General features: G+C 35.5%; 6 protein-coding genes across 9 annotated transcripts in view; 3 read left to right on the top strand and 3 right to left on the bottom strand.

Moving 5' to 3' along the window:
- Positions 1–1,574, bottom strand: part of LOC108973356 (chromodomain-helicase-DNA-binding protein Mi-2 homolog) — a 35,431-nt gene extending 33,857 nt beyond the window's left edge. Inside the window, exon 1 of the mRNA XM_018940587.1 lies at positions 1,423–1,574. Coding sequence (XP_018796132.1) covers positions 1,423–1,459 — 37 coding nt within the window. The 5' untranslated portion in view covers positions 1,460–1,574. The remainder of the gene's footprint in view (positions 1–1,422) is intronic.
- A 393-nt stretch (positions 1,575–1,967) lies between these two features.
- On the top strand, positions 1,968–4,334 carry LOC108973360 (U4/U6 small nuclear ribonucleoprotein Prp3). 3 transcript variants are annotated; one of them, XM_018940597.1, is made up of 3 exons: positions 1,968–2,081; positions 2,151–3,348; positions 3,491–4,334. In XM_018940597.1, exons 2-3 carry the CDS (start codon positions 2,427–2,429, stop codon positions 4,240–4,242), a joined length of 1,674 nt encoding a protein of 557 aa, XP_018796142.1. In that variant the 5' UTR covers positions 1,968–2,081; positions 2,151–2,426; the 3' UTR covers positions 4,243–4,334. The 3 variants fall into 3 exon arrangements, with proteins under 3 accessions (XP_018796142.1, XP_018796141.1, XP_018796140.1); XM_018940596.1 differs by having other exon boundaries at positions 2,148–3,348; XM_018940595.1 differs by having other exon boundaries at positions 1,968–3,348.
- Positions 4,323–5,494, bottom strand: LOC108973362 (exosome complex component MTR3). Its single transcript, XM_018940598.1, has 4 exons — positions 5,257–5,494; positions 5,080–5,197; positions 4,709–5,025; positions 4,323–4,649 (listed from the first exon to the last, which is right to left on the bottom strand). The coding sequence occupies exons 1-4, from the start codon at positions 5,399–5,401 to the stop codon at positions 4,348–4,350; spliced, it is 882 nt and encodes a 293-aa protein (XP_018796143.1). The 5' UTR covers positions 5,402–5,494; the 3' UTR covers positions 4,323–4,347.
- A 482-nt stretch (positions 5,495–5,976) lies between these two features.
- On the top strand, positions 5,977–9,763 carry LOC108973359 (26S proteasome non-ATPase regulatory subunit 2). The gene is made up of 3 exons (XM_018940594.1): positions 5,977–7,201; positions 7,344–8,180; positions 8,243–9,763. The coding sequence occupies exons 1-3, from the start codon at positions 6,131–6,133 to the stop codon at positions 9,068–9,070; spliced, it is 2,736 nt and encodes a 911-aa protein (XP_018796139.1). The 5' UTR covers positions 5,977–6,130; the 3' UTR covers positions 9,071–9,763.
- Positions 9,274–11,173, bottom strand: LOC108973363 (metaxin-2). Of its 2 annotated transcripts, none has more exons than XM_018940601.1 (2): positions 11,017–11,173; positions 9,274–10,924 (listed from the first exon to the last, which is right to left on the bottom strand). In XM_018940601.1, the coding sequence occupies exon 2, from the start codon at positions 10,883–10,885 to the stop codon at positions 10,124–10,126; it is 762 nt and encodes a 253-aa protein (XP_018796146.1). In that variant the 5' UTR covers positions 10,886–10,924; positions 11,017–11,173; the 3' UTR covers positions 9,274–10,123. The 2 variants fall into 2 exon arrangements, with proteins under 2 accessions (XP_018796146.1, XP_018796145.1); XM_018940600.1 differs by having other exon boundaries at positions 9,274–9,626; positions 10,134–11,170.
- A 244-nt stretch (positions 11,174–11,417) lies between these two features.
- LOC108973358 (vacuolar protein-sorting-associated protein 36) lies at positions 11,418–13,046 on the top strand. Its single transcript, XM_018940593.1, has 3 exons — positions 11,418–11,736; positions 11,800–12,525; positions 12,598–13,046. Exons 1-3 carry the CDS (start codon positions 11,641–11,643, stop codon positions 12,976–12,978), a joined length of 1,203 nt encoding a protein of 400 aa, XP_018796138.1. The 5' UTR covers positions 11,418–11,640; the 3' UTR covers positions 12,979–13,046.
- The last annotated feature ends 2,986 nt before the right edge of the window (positions 13,047–16,032 follow it).

The following is a 16,032-nucleotide window of genomic DNA, read 5'->3' as shown; positions in this document are numbered from 1 at the left end:
TTCTCGAAAAGATTTGTTAAGAGGATGGATGTACATTTTAAATTATGTACACAATAAATGGTTTCATTTATTGCCACTTTTATAATTTTTAATACAAATTCGAGTTACCTTGAATAACGAGGGTAGACATCTACTATTCATTATTCAGACTTGTGTCTTGCATACAATAATTTACATGTTAATTTGCACCTCTTTCTATACAGGCATATTTCCAGAGTTTCCAGTTAATGGCCTCGAGGTATGGCAATATCTAGCTAAACTTTCGTCAAACTGGGTTAAGTTAACTACAAAAGCAAAACCCTTTACGGAGAAATCTACTAAAAGAAGAAAATCACTATTTTAAGTGAAATACCAAATTTAACAATACATCATTTTTTTTTTTTTTTTTTTAATATCTTTCGTCATATGCTGGTATTTTAACAATATGCAGAATTGCTGAAAAACTATCACGGACAATTTAAAAGGATTATCCTTCTGACGTATATCCCGGAATCTAATAATGAATATGAAACATAATAATGAAATATTTCCTCTATTCACACTTATTTTAATTTCAATTAATGGGCAGAGAAAAATAATACAATCTATTTGTGTTTAAACGTATATTCTTAAAATTTAACCAGAATCAACAAATTAACGGATATTATACCAATATGTGACATTTGTTTAGTTATTTCCACTCAATGTCGCATAAAACTGTTTAATCAAAGCAGTTCCGACATTAACTGAACCTTGGCAAAGAAAATACAATTAGTGTATTTTAAGAAAAGTAACATTTGTAAAATATGTACCAGAAAATTTTAGCAATAAATACATTAAAAAACACCATAAACTTTGCCTTAAATTTTTTCTTTGAATTCACCCTAATGCTTTTTTCTGTTTTGATCCCCTCATGTTACTATTCAGAAGTTTCGTTGCTTTTTTATATGCATTTTTCAATAAAGTGAGCACACTAAACTTACTTTCAATTAAATACACTCAAAATATATATAAACAATATTAAATATACATTAGACTGAAAGAGAAAGATGTATGACTTTATTTTATGAAAATGGCGAAAACGTAGGACAAAAATGCAATGAAATCAGCCAAATGCAGTGTAAAGTCAAACATTTTATATTGCTTTTTTGACAGCAACGTATTCAAAAACTCATTGCACACAAATCTATTCTATAGTATTAACTACTTGATAAAAATTGGCGCAATTTAATCACACATGATCAGAGGACACATGTCTAACAACGAAACTACAGACTATAAGAAACAGAAAATTACTGCTGCGATACTGCCGATTTCAGCGCCATGTCCTATGGCTTTCGTTGCGCCCTCGAACGCGTAGACGTCGACGTCGCCAAGAATGACCACAAAACTTTTTTCACTACTTTCTTTGCCCAAAAACAAGTCTTTAAAAATTTTACTCACCTTGAAAAGTATCATCATTGTCGTCTTCAGATGCCATTTTCACTAATATTCACGAATTCCGGATTATTAATTCACAAAAAATTAGATAAATTTATAAAAATTCAGCACTAAAAATTGACGCACGTCAGAATCCACTCACGAAGCCGCTTTAACAAACCATCTTGCCAACGTTGCCAATGTGCTCGAACAATATAACAAAATCAGACTGTATTTTATAGAGTTGCCGATTCTATAAAACGCTCAAAATATTATTTATTAAACTATGCAGGCATTTAAATCAACACATTTTTTGTAAGTAAAAGTATCATGACGGAAGTTCATAAACTTTTTTAGTAACTTTGCTGTACGTTATGAATGTGCTTACACAAAATTGACCCAAAGTAATTTTGAAATTTAAGCAATATTTTCCCTTCTAGAAGCTATATATTATTAAAAAAAAAAATAAAAAATAAAGCAGAAACATTGTCTCTTGTGCAGACAGCTTATAATTATGCATGTCATTTTATCTCTACACATTTTTTATGTTAAAAATATGGCAGTTTTGCAAATGTCATCAAAATTATCAGAGACATGAAAGTTTTGGATACGATTTTCAACGTTTTCACGAAATTGGTTGCATAAAACCACTTTATATCCAGACAAACCTATATGCGAATTTGGTAAATAGTATTTAAACATATTTCAGACCAAATTAATTGCGAATTATGTCCTATTATACGCGTAAGGAGATCGATGAATTGCATACGGATATCTCTACTTTGGCAAAGGGAGTTGCTGTTGGTGGTGAAGAAGACCGTATCATAACTACAATCGAACATTGTTTACACAATGGATATGATCGTCGACGTATTGCGGAAAAGCTGGAAAAGATCTTGGATGCAAAACAAAGCTCAAGACTAGCTGACAAATTGCAGGATAAATTGGAGGACTATCGACGTAAGAGTAAAAAACGTAATGCTAGTGAAGAATCTGGCGGTGATGTGCCAAAAAAATCTCGTTTCGATATGAAGGAGAAAAGCAATCCTGTTAGCGCATCTTCTATATTAACACCTTTGGCAGCAGCATCCGTGGCTGCAGCGAATATAAATGCTGTTGCTGCAACTACGCCTGCAGCGTCCACACCTGGTCTGAATTCGACACAAATTAAACTCATGATGGTAAATGCTCAACGAGAAATAGAAGAAAGAAAACGGGCTCTTAATAATTTAAAAGCAAAAGATCCCATTTTAGCTTCTGTTCCGCAGATAGGATTGCCAGTTGCTCTAGCAACTCAAGCACTTGCGAAGAAAACGGCTCCGGAAGATTCGGAAAAAGCAAAAAAGATAGCAGAATTACAGGCTCAAATTCGTGCAAAGTTGTCTAATTTAATTCAACCCCCACAAATTCAAGATCGACCGAAACCATTAATTTTGGATGAAGACGGTCGAACGATCGACAAAAGTGGTAGAGCCGTCAACATCCCAACACTAACACCAACCTTGAAGGCCAATATTCGTGCGAAAAAACGTGAGGTATTTAACAAAAATCAAGTACATACAGATCGTCATTCACAGCAAGAGGAATCTTTGAAATTTTTCGACGACCGTATAGCCCAAAAACCCACTTTACGTACTAAGCGTTCGTTGCGCTTCCATGAACCAGGAAAGTTTCAGCAATTGGCTGAAAGAATGCGGATGAAGGCACAGTTGGAAAAACTACAAAATGAAATTTCCCAAATTGCACGCAAAACTGGTATAAGTTCTGCCACAAAGTTGGCACTCATTGCACCTAAACAAGACACACCTGACGATGTGCCAGCCATGGAGTGGTGGGATTCTGTAATTTTAACTCAAGACTTGAACACGTTGGATGATAAAGGGAACATCAGTATTCGACAGTCAGCAATTACAAATCTCATTGAGCATCCAACCCAAATGAAACCGCCAAGTAAGTTTTCCATTAAATTCATAAGTTTTTTCTATATTAAGTTTTTAATCTAATCTCGAGTTAAGACTTTTAATAAACTTTCGAAATATGTAATTAATAATTGCTCAGAAATTCTAACACTAATATTTTTCTAATTCCTCAGACGAACCATTAAAACCAGTTTATCTACCTGTATTCCTCACAAAGAAAGAGCGAAAAAAGCTTCGTCGCCAAAATCGTCGTGAAGCGTGGAAAGAAGAACAAGAAAAAATTCGTCTAGGTCTTGTTGCACCACCTGAACCAAAGTTACGAATTTCTAATTTAATGCGCGTGTTGGGTACAGAGGCTGTGCAAGACCCAACAAAAATTGAAGCACATGTACGAGAACAAATGGCTAAGAGACAAAAGGCACATGAGGATGCCAACAATGCCCGAAAGTTAACGGCAGAACAGAAAAGTGAAAAGAAAGTTCGAAAAATTAAAGAAGATACTTCGTGTGGCGTCAACGTAAGTGTTTACCGCATTCGCGATTTGCAGGACAACGCAAGTAAAAAATTCAAAGTGGAAACCAATGCCAAACAGCTGCATATGACTGGTACTGTGGTTCTTTTTCGTGATTGTTGTGTAGTAGTTGTAGAGGGCGGACCGAAACAACAGAAAAAATATCGACGACTAATGCAACATCGTATAAAGTGGGAAGAGGATTTGGTAAAAGGTCCTGATGGTCATGAAATACCCAACTCATGCGTTCTGGTTTGGGAGGGTACTAGTCAACGAAGACATTTTGGAGAAATCAAATTTAAGGTGTTTCCTATGGAGAAAATGGCTCGCGAATTCTTTCAGAAACATCAAGTTGAACATTACTGGGATTTGGCGTATTCTGGCGCAGTGTTGGAAGCATCTTCAGATTCTTAAAATATACTTTAAAGTTGTGTCTAACATGTAGGACGAAATTTCACATATATTGTAGTTTTCCAAAAATAAACATTTTCTAATTCGTAAAGCAACTTTATATTTTATTCACTCCTCAACTGTACTCTCATTAATAGCATTGATAGTTTCAATTACTTCTCTTGCATCCTTTTCTTTTTCCAATAGTGTTTTGACCTTGTTAAATAGCACATAACGTACTGTATCTAATATTCGTTCATTGATAGCCAAAGTATGATCAGTTAGTTGTTGGAGCGTTTCCGGCTTAAAATATCCCTTTTGAAAACATTCAGTTATTTGGTCAACTGCGGCCAAACTAGCGGTAACAACGATGCCATGTTCTTCATCGCTTTCAGAATTGGTTATCGTTGAAACCAATTGTTCGATAATTGCTAAATAAAAAAAATCAAATTGAAAATAGTATAGAAAAATATAAGTCGTATTTCTATACCGTTTGGATTCACGAATTCCACATCTTTATATTTGCACACCGTCGATGCTGTTATTAGGTCATATGTAGCAATACCAGCATCTACTAAAGCTGCACCACAACAATTAATTGCTGTACTAAGTGCGCATCCGTCATCATCTATTATTAATACTTTTATTTCAAGTTGGAAATATGGAAATTCGTGCCGACAAATTACAGGTTCCAAAGCTTTTTTTAAGGCCAACGCCATAGAAGTTTCCTTTCTCGGTATACATGCTGGATCTTTCACGGCAAATGGGGCATACTTTAATGTGCACGTAACTAAACCCAAAGTTCCACTGAAAGAGTAGGGTAAGTATTCGATAATTAAAAATTATCTAACTTGTACTCACATTTTCTTGGTTTGCTTGTTCAACTCACGTGGAGGTTCAATCGATGCCATTACCTTCGTTTTGCCATATTCCATGTATGCGGAACCTTTGACTGTTGCAAGTGCACCAACTTTTAAGACTATAATACGATCAAAATTGTTCGTTTATTGAAAGAATATATATATTTACTAAACCTACATGTTGGTCTCTCCTCCAATTGCAATTTGCTCGGTTTCTCAAGTTTGGCAAATAATTCATCAGGGTGTTCTTGTTTAATATATACCGAATATGGAACTGATTGTTCAGGATACATAAACTTTCGACTAGCAGATGGAGGTGGCATAGTAATTTGTATTAAGAAATTGTTAGTTGTATAAATAAAAAGTTTCCACTTAGAAAGTATAAACAAAGCTAATTTGAAAATGTACAAACAAGTGACATCTATTAATGTGTTAAATACTATACGTTGCCACATCAATTCTTTTTCATTTCTGTGCATTATTTTGGAAATTGTGAATTAAAAAATTTATAAATAAAATATTTTATAGAAATAATAACAACAATCACACTGTATCAAATAAAATAAAATTTATTTATTAAAACCACGCTTTGGGTTAGACATTTGTTTTAGCAGAAAATTTCGAAGTAGGCTTTTGTATAAACACATTCACATAATAAGGTTTCGACGCGAAGCCAAACCAAGTAAAATGTTGGCCAACTCTCCTTTTTAATAATTTTTATTAGAGAAAAACGATGAACTGTCACGCAAAGCAAGAAAAGTTATATGTGAATTAGCCATAATAGAGAAATAATTTGCTTTTGCCTCAGTATAGCTTTTGCTATTCGAGTCGATTAAACATCTGATAATTTTTTGTAATCCTTGGCACATATTGTCAATTATAAACAATTCGTCAATTGTTGGCAACGCAATGCCAATGGTTTGACGTATAAAAAACGCACTGTAATTCTTGGCGAACATTGCAGAACTAAAATTTCGTCTGAGTTGAAAAAAGTATTATTAAAAGTTAAAAGTATATTCGAATAATTTTAATAGTGTAGTTAATTTCGCAAAATGGTTGCTCCCAAGAAAAATGAAAAAACTGCTACTGAGGTGAAGAAAGACCAAGTGAAGGAGACACCGGAAAAAGAAACAAGTAAAGATGCTAAAGATGAAGGTAAGGAGCAGGAGCTTTCAGATGAAGATCGACAACTTCAAGACGAATTAGAGATGCTGGTTAATCGTCTACAAGAACCAGATAAGGCATTGTATTTGCCAGCATTGGAAATGTTGGCAAAACTAATTCGCGCTTCTACTACATCTATGACTTCAGTACCGAAACCATTGAAGTTTATGCGACCACATTACGAGACAATGAAAACAATTTATAAGCAAATGCCTGACCAGCAAACTCGCCAATTGTGCGCTGATATCATTTCGGTGCTCTCAATGACAATGGGCAGTGGTAAGGATTGTTTGGCTTACCGTTTTCTTTGCGACCGTTCTCAGAAAATTGGTGACTGGGGACATGAATATGTTCGCCATTTGTCTGGCGAAATTGCATCGCATTATTTAGATACCTCAGGGGAATTTCAAGCACAGCTAATCGAGTTGGTGAAACAAATAATCCCGTACAATATGGAACACAATGCTGAGGCAGATGCTTGCGATTTATTAATTGAGATAGATCATTTGCATTTATTGCAAGATTATGTTGACGAATCAGCTTATCCACGCGTCTGCTTATATTTACAATCTTGCTACCCATATGTACCCGAACCTGATAATACCATAATTTTGGAAACAGCACTGCAGCTGGCTCGTAAATTTAATCAGCATACACAAGCATTGCGTTTAGCATTGATGCTAAATGATATGGATAAAATTTCAGAAATATTCAAGGAACCTAAAGATGCTGCTGTGCAAAAGCAACTTGCTTTCATGCTAGCACGTCAGCAAATTTGTCTAGAATTGGATGAATCTGTGCCGGATTATGATGATTTGATGGAAATTATGTCTAACACGAACTTGAATAAACATTTTTTGAATTTGGCACGAGAACTTGATATAATGGAAGCTAAGACTCCGGAAGACATTTATAAATCGCATTTAGATAATGCGCGCACTCGATTTGCCACAATACAGGTAATAATTTTTTTCTTGAAATAGTAAAATGGTAAATTTAATTCCAATTTTAAATTGCATTTATATATAAATTATCAATTCACGAAATGTTTACTTGAAATCTCTGCAATAAGTAATTAATAATTATATAAAATAATTTTAGGTTGATTCTGCGAAGCAGAATTTGGCCGCCAGCTTTGTAAATGGTTTTGTAAATGCTGGTTTTGGCGTGGACAAACTACTCTCTGAAGACGGCAATAAGTGGTTGTACAAAAATAAAGAACATGGCATGCTTTCAGCAACTGCTTCCCTTGGTCTCATTTTATTATGGGATGTTGATGGTGGCTTAACTATGATTGATAAATATCTTTATTCTACCGACGATTATATCAAATCGGGTGCATTACTTGCTTGTGGTATTGTCAATTGTGGAATACGTAATGAGGTTGACCCTGCCCATGCCCTACTTGCCGATTATATTGATAATCAGAATACTTCAATGCGTATTGGTGCCATTTTGGGTTTAGGAATCGCATATGCAGGCTCTAATCGTGCTATTGTAATTGATACGTTGAAAACAGTGTTTGCTGCTAATGGTAAAAATGCGGCCAATGTGGAAATTATGGGAATAGCCGCATTATCGTTGGGTTTAATATCAGTGGGTTCCTGCAACGCCGAAATTACAGAAATTTTACTTCAAACCATTATGGGGCTCTCAAAGTCTGATCTCAAGGATACTTATTCGCGTTTCTTATGGTTAGGCTTAGGTCTATTGTACTTGGGACGTCAAAAAGCAACTGAAGCTGTTATGTTAACCCTGGAAGTACTGGATGAACCATATCGTTCAATGGCCACAACTATGGTCGATATTTGTGCCTATGCTGGTACTGGAAATGTGTTGAAAATACAACAGTTGTTGCATATTTGCTCTGATCATTATGAGTCTTCAAATGCTGATTCTGCGGAGGAAAAGGGAAAAAAGGATAAAAATAAGGAAAAGGTAAATTGTACAACTAATCTATGTTTAGAAAATAATACCAATAAAAATGTATACTTTTTTAGGACAAGGCCGAAAAAGAGAAAGAAAAGGAGAAAGATCTATCCGCAACGCAAGCTATAGCTGTTTTAGGTATAGCTTTAATTGCTATGGGTGAAGACATTGGAGCTGAGATGGCTTTTCGTTCATTCGGAAATTTACTTCGCTATTGTGAGCCATGTATTCGACGTGCAGTGCCACTAGCTTTGGGCTTAATCTCTGCATCTAACCCTAAGCTAAATATATTAGATACATTAAGCAAATTCTCGCATGATAGTGATGCCGAAGTTGCACATAATGCCATTTTTGCTATGGGTCTTATAGGTGCTGGCACTAACAATGCTCGCTTAGCGTCTATGCTACGTCAATTGGCACAATATCATTCGAAAGATCCGAGTAATTTGTTCATGGTTCGCATTGCACAGAGTCTAACACATTTAGGTAAAGGAACATTGACACTTAGCCCTTACCATAGTGACCGCCAGCTAATGAATCCAATGGCAGTAGCTGGCCTAATGGCTACTTTAGTTTCTCTGCTGGATGTTAAAACTTTAATTCTGGGACGCTCACACTACTTGCTCTATACTTTAGTGCCAGCCATGCAGGCACGTATGTTAATCACTTTTGACGAAGAACTGAATCAACTACAAGTGCCAGTGCGTGTTGGTATTGCCATCGATGTGGTTGGTCAAGCTGGTAAACCCAAAACCATTACTGGTTTCCAAACTCATACAACACCTGTACTGCTTGCGATGGGTGAACGTGCTGAATTGGCCACAGATGAGTACATTTCTCTTACCCCAGTTATGGAAGGTTTTGTTATATTGAAGAAAAATCCCAACTTCGTGAAGTAACGTAATATAAACATTTTGATATTGCAACTACTAATTATTTATGCTGGTAATTTCATATAATTAAAATGTAAACGATAATAAATTAAAATTAAATCATTATATATGATGAAAAGCAATTCATTATCATTTCATTGTACCGCTTGCATTGCCACATTATTTATTATTCGTTAGTGCGCATCTTGAGTGATTATGACCTAACCTGATTTGCGTATAGTCAAATTTATTAATATTTCTTTGCAAACATTACTTTCGACAGAAGTTTAATGTTTTCAATTATACTACGTTACAGTTTGTATTCCTGCAAAATGAAATACCAATTACATTTTCAAAGGGTTTTTGTCATCAAATGTCTTAGGAAACTTAATTATATACATACATACATCTTTTTCATTAAAATTATTCCATTGGTTTATATTATTTAACAATTTATATGTACATATACACATACAGATGTAATATATATCTCAATATTATTTTATATAAAATGTATAGTGGTAAATATGAATTAGTGGGATTGCTCACATCTTGGATCGGCTTTGCAATTCAGATTCATTTACTGAAAATTAATACAATAAAATTAGTTTCGAAAATCAAGTATATATACCATATAAAAAAATGTATAAATATATTTCTAAAACTTAGAACAAAATATATGTGCACCATATTTTAGCTTAAACTTTTTAGCAAATTAAACCAAGTTTTTTTAGCCTCAAAATTCGTGTTAATTGAATCAAAAATTCAATAAACATATACATACATGCTATATGTAGCATATATACGGTTCAACAAATATAATTTATTAGAGTATTCGGCTAATTTGCAAAAGCTATATTAACTGTGGGAAATAAAAAAAAGACTTAAATGCAAATGGTTTAATGTGGAAGGTTATTTTCATTAAAAATTATATATATTTAAGATATACGACACGAGTAACAAATAGTATACAGGCCATTTAAACAAAACTGATTCGCGTGAAAATAAATAACATAAAAATTAGCACCTAAAAATCTGCGTAAAGTGCAAGCAAATAATAACTAATAACACATAAACAGTTTATAGAGACCTCATTTGGAAATATTTTGCATCGATAAATTGGCAAAACTCTACCAAACGTTTAAATTTTCGCACTGTCTGTGCAAGTGCTATATTTGGCAAATCCGTTGTTATAATAGCAAAAAGATGTCCAAAAGCAATAGCGTCCAATTCACATGGCTGGTCCGAATAAAAGAACGGTGTATCGGGCGACTCTTCGAGTTTCAATGTTAATGTCTCGCAACATTTTTCCACCTTTTCAATAACATCTTCAATTGTCATATCGTTCCATTGATATACTTTCAGCAAACGCAGTGTATTGCGTCGTTTAGAGAAATTTTGTATTAGATTAAGTGGCCATGGAAAAACACAGCCATTCCGTGGAGATGTTACTTTCTCATACACAGTTTTATTGACGAAGCTGATATATAGTTCGGCCATTGTGAATATGTTCTCAGCCAAAGATACGTAGGTACGCATATCAGACTTGTTGTCATCATCTAACCACTGCCCGATAGCCGAGCCTTTATGCTCAATAAAATTGACGATGGATTCAAATTCAGCCACTGTGAATGCTCCGGCACGAATAAATGGCAGCTTAGTCATACGCCCGCCTGGCGACATGTATTCAGCATTTGCACATGAGCGAACTTCAAAAGGTAGTTGGCACATTTTGAGATACGCTTTAACAGCTAAGCAACTAGCGTGCTCCGGTAGAAGTATCTGCTCTGCTTCATATGGCTGATAAAGTACTGCATCCTCCGGCCACGGTTCATCGCTCATCTTTTCGAAGGTGTTCAGTTGACTTAGGTACTGTGAGGACTGCATATTGAATGTTTTATTTCAAATCAAACATATATGGATAAGTAATTTTTGAATATAAGAAGTTCGTTGGGATTTTATAAATTGCTTACACAACTGATAAATTCCGAAATGGGATGGATTTCTTCTAAAAGACAACAAGTAAAAATGTCACATACAGCTGCTTAGTTAGTAGTGTTGTAGTGCGCACTTATTTCGTTAACTAATAATCATAGTACAATTGCTCTCCCTACCGTGCTAATAATGCAGTAAATTTTACTGAATAGAAAATGGCACACGTTGGAATATTACTATTGTAAATGATTCATTTCGGTTTAGTTGTATACAACTAAAAGCAGTAATTGTTCAACAGAGCGGGTGGAAAATTTTGACGGGCAATATCGTACAATTTTGCTTTTAATTCTACTTCAACAATAAATAAGACGCATACTTAAAAAAAAACAATATTTTTTGTAATATTTTTTTTTCAGAAAAGTAGCTCTGCTTAAATTTACCAAAATTATCTTATTTCATTTAAAATTTTGTTTGGAGTTATATAAATTGCTTAACATGCAACGCGCAGCATTGTCTATAGACACCTTAGTAAGACCAAACATCAGCTGTTGGCAAAACATACATAAATGACGTTATTTACAGCTTAAATTTTGCTAATATTTTAGTTGTATTTTTTAGTAAAAAATACTATATTCTCGTAACTCGTAAATCATAAAGCGAAGATGAATCGCTTTGAATATGTAGAAGCACGATTGCATGATGATGAAACCTTTGTGAGTCGTGACAGGAATGTTAAAATTTATGATGGGGATCACAAAGTAAGTACATACACATGTTACACTTAGCCATAAAACATTAAGTTATTCTTGTATGCTCTTTAGACGGAATATGAAGAAGGGGAGGTTGTTCTCACTACTCATCGTTTATTTTGGGGCCGTCCAGGTGAAATTGCTCGAGCTGCCACAACACTTTGCCTTTCCCTTCGTCATGTGATATCGCTCAGTGAAGAAACAGCTAGTTCATACTTTTTTGGACGCAAGACTCGTTATATATTATATTTGCGGGAGCCCCCACCAGATAAGGCACCTGGTCCAATAGATCACAGTCCGCATAGTCATATCAAACTATCGGGAAAAAATGGATTGACACAAGAATTCGGAAGTGCTTTACGTCAAACAATTGAAGCTAGAATATGGGAAGTATTAGTAATACCGAAACCATTTTCAGTGGCAAATAATTCACAAAATTCACGTGGTGGTGACAATCCAGCACAATTACGTTTGAAAATGCGTACTGGCATTGGTGGTATTGAGCGTTCCATTGAAGCTAAAGCGAAAGAAACAGATGACAATATAGCTTTGGCTTTTCAGGATCTTAATGTACTAATGGCAATGGCAAAGGATATGGTAGCCATATCAAAAGTGATAAGTACAAAAATACGCGAACAAAAAGGAGAAATATCTGACGATGAAACCGTGCGTTTTAAATCTTATCTGTTGAGCTTGGGTATTGAAGACCCAGTGACGCGAGAGAATTTCAGTAGCAATTCGGATTATTTTCGTAGCTTGGCGCAACAAATATGTGAACTGCTTTTGGATCCTATCGAGGTGAGAGTTGTTTAGTCGAGTAAACAAACATTCGATCATTGCAATATTTTATGAATTTGTAATGGTTTTCAGGAACAAGGTGGCATGATGTCGCTGGCCGATGTGTATTGTCGTGTAAATCGCGCACGAGGCCTTGAACTACTTTCTGCGGAAGATTTGCTACACGCCTGTCAACAACTGAATGGTCCGATAAAGCTAAGAAAATTTCCCAGTGGGGCAATGGTATTGCAATTAGAATCGCAAGATGATGAACTAGTAGCAGCTGATACACTGGAGAAGGTGAAAATGTCAAAGTCATTAGCTGTCGAGGAACTGGCTAAAGAACTAGGTATTTCATTGTTGTTAGCAAAAGAGCGTCTACTTGCTGCTGAACGCTTAGGCAAAGTGTGCCGCGACGAATCAATAGAAGGCTTACGCTTCTATCCGAATTTGCTATTATACCGAGATAGTTAAAAGACGATTCTTTTTGTAGAATAATGTAGAAAAGTGTGTTTTGAATAATTAATTTGTGCGTAAAAACATTTGCAAAGCTTTCATATATTTGATTCATTCATTCATCAATTTTTTTAATTAAAATTTACTTTCATACATATTCTACATTTGCTCTAATTGACAAAGAGAAATTTTTTTGCAGTATTTGGTATATATACATATACTGTGCCCAAAAAATAACAAATTTGAATTTAAACTGCGCGCGTCGAAGGATTTGGAGAATTTTTTTTTTAGGTTGGTAGTACTGTCAGTCACAATTATGTCAAATTTCATGTCAAAATATTCATTTTGTGAGCTGCTAAAGGTGAGTTTTTCGTTTTTTGCGATGTCGAAATTTGTTGAGCAAAGAATTTGCATTAAATGATAATTTCGCCAAAAACTCAACCCATATCTCACCTGATCTGGCGCCGTGCGACTTCTGGCTGTTCACTAAGCTCAAAAGGAGGACATCGTTTTTATACGATATTCAAGCCACAGCGAAGACGGAACTGAAGGCCATCCCGGAAAGGGACTACAACCAGTGTTTCGAAGATTGGAAAATCCGTTGGCATAATGTACTACATCTAGTGGGGATTACTTTGAAGGGGATGAAATTGATTTGGAAGAATAAATAAAGAATTTTCAAAATAAATACAATGTAACCTTATTTTTGGGCGCATATGTATGTATTTTATATCAGTACTAAATTATATTTTATTTATTTTTCTTTCTTTTCATTTATGTATGTATATATGTCTATGCACTTTTTTCTTAAGCAAGGCAACAACACTTATTTTCTCATACAGCTTATCGTACCATCGGATGCGATATTCACAGTGGCCAACGCGCAAAGAACCATAAACCGATCGTAGAACTTTTCTCTCGAAAACTCGCAACGTCGACTCATCAGTTGTTTTCATCGTCCAAGCCTCTGCACCAAATAGCAGGACGGGAATAATGAGTGGCTTATAGAGTTTTGTTTTTGTTCGTCGAGAGAGGACTTTATTTGTCAATTGCCCACTTGCTGTTGGCAAGAGATATCCTGTTGTTTGTTTGATGACAGGAGATATTTCGACGCGGATGTTGAGGCCAATGATATCAATATCATCGGCGTACGCCAGCAAATGTACACTCTTTTAGAAGATGGTACCTTCTCTGTTTAATTCTGCAGCGCGAATTATTTTCTCCAGAAGTAGGTTGGAAAAGTCACACGAAGGGAGTCGCCTTATGTGAAACCTCGTTTGGTATCGATCGGCTCAGAAATGACTTTTCCGATCCTTTTCCTTTTTCCATTTTTCACACTGATAAGGTACAATTAGTTTGTTGACAGGGGGATTTAATTTTTCACACAATACGCTCGATAGAACCTTATAGGAGATGTTGAGGAGGCTTATCCCATGGTAGTTGGCGCAGATTGTGGGGTCTCACTTTTGTGGATTGGGCAGAGCACACTTAAATTCCAATTGTTGGGTATGCTTTCGTCCGATCATATTTTATCAAGAAGCTGATGCATGCTCCTTAACGGTTCTTCGCCGCCGTGTTTGAATAGCTCGGCCGCAATCCATCGGGCCCCGCCACTTTGTTGTTCATCAGGCGGGTAATTTCTATTCAAACTACGCTTCTATTCTTCTATTTTTCTTGATCTGGCAATGGAACATCTGCTCCATCGCCATCGATTGGGGATTGAGGTTCGCCTTCTCCTGGTGTTATATTTTCACTGCCATTCAGCAGGTTGGAAAAGTGTTCCCTCCATAATTTTAGTATACTCTGGGCATCAGTCGCTAGGTCAAATTGGGAGTACAAGAGTATGCTGCGGTCTTGAAACCTTCTGTTAGCCGCCGCATCTTCTCGTAGAATTTTCGAGCACTATACCTATCGGCAAGCTTGTCAAGCTCTTCATACTAACGCTGTTTAAACTTTTTCATTGGGAGCGTGTTTTACATGGCGGGTCACAAACCCAGCGTACAACCGTGTGGAGGAGATGTTCCGCCTTCTCACTTTAGCTCGCCTTCAAACGGACGTTCTTAGGCTACCCTGAGGATACTTGGTATAGGACTGGAAGTTGTGAGCTGCTTGAGCCATATGTAAAAGAATCGTTTCTGGCCACTCCCAAGTGAATAGCGGTCAGAGAACTTTCCTTACTTTCGTGACTTCTACACAAGATTCCATACTCCAATCTAACAATAATTACGTTTGATAATAAATTTTTTCTACTCTTCGAAGGTACGGAAAGGGGCAATACCATAACATAAATTTGATCCTTGGGATTTAACAAGCAATGCATCTGTGATCTGAAAATTAGTTATATTTTGAACAAAAAATAAAAATTATGAATCTATATCGTCACATGAAATGCAAAATAACGTACCATCAAAAAATTCGAAATTGAGTGCCTTATTTATTATGCTTCACTACTTCAAATTACATACATAGTATTACATAAGTTCAACATTTTCTGGTTCTGTGGTCAGATATAAACCAGTTTTAACCAATATTAAAATTTTGTTTCACTCATGTTCCATTTTATTTCGTGTTTCATTCTTGCCACTGTAAATTTCCGAAAATGTTGTTACGTTATTTTGCATTTCAGGTGTCGATATACATATAAGAAAGTTGTGTTAGTTACACCATTTATAACTCAAGAACGGCTGAACCGATTTGGCTGAAAATTGGTGGAGATGTAGCTTAGAACCAGGGTAAGGACATAGGATACTTTTCATTTCTTTATGTTAGAAACAAATACAACTCATAAATACAAAAATTACATTTTAAATCATAAGCATTTATTAACAAGTAAGGAAGGGCTAAGTTCGGGTGTCACCGAACATTTTATACTCTCGCAAGATAAAGTGATAATCGAGATTTCAGGCCTGGATGCAGCTTCCTTCTGACATTTCTTCCGTAAAATTTAGTGTTTCTGACGTTTTTTGTTAGTCGGTTAACGCACTGTTAGTGATTTTCAACATAACCTTTGTATGGGAGGTGGGCGTGGTTATTATCCGATTTCTTCCATTTTTGAACTGTATATGGAAATGC

Source organism: Bactrocera latifrons, unplaced genomic scaffold (assembly GCF_001853355.1).
Source record: "Bactrocera latifrons isolate USDA-ARS-PBARC rearing strain unplaced genomic scaffold, ASM185335v1 scaffold_471, whole genome shotgun sequence".
NCBI classification, from domain to species: Eukaryota; Metazoa; Arthropoda; class Insecta; order Diptera; family Tephritidae; genus Bactrocera; species Bactrocera latifrons.
The sequence above is the reverse complement of the archived record's forward strand: the minus strand, read 5'-3'. Positions and strand labels throughout refer to the sequence as shown.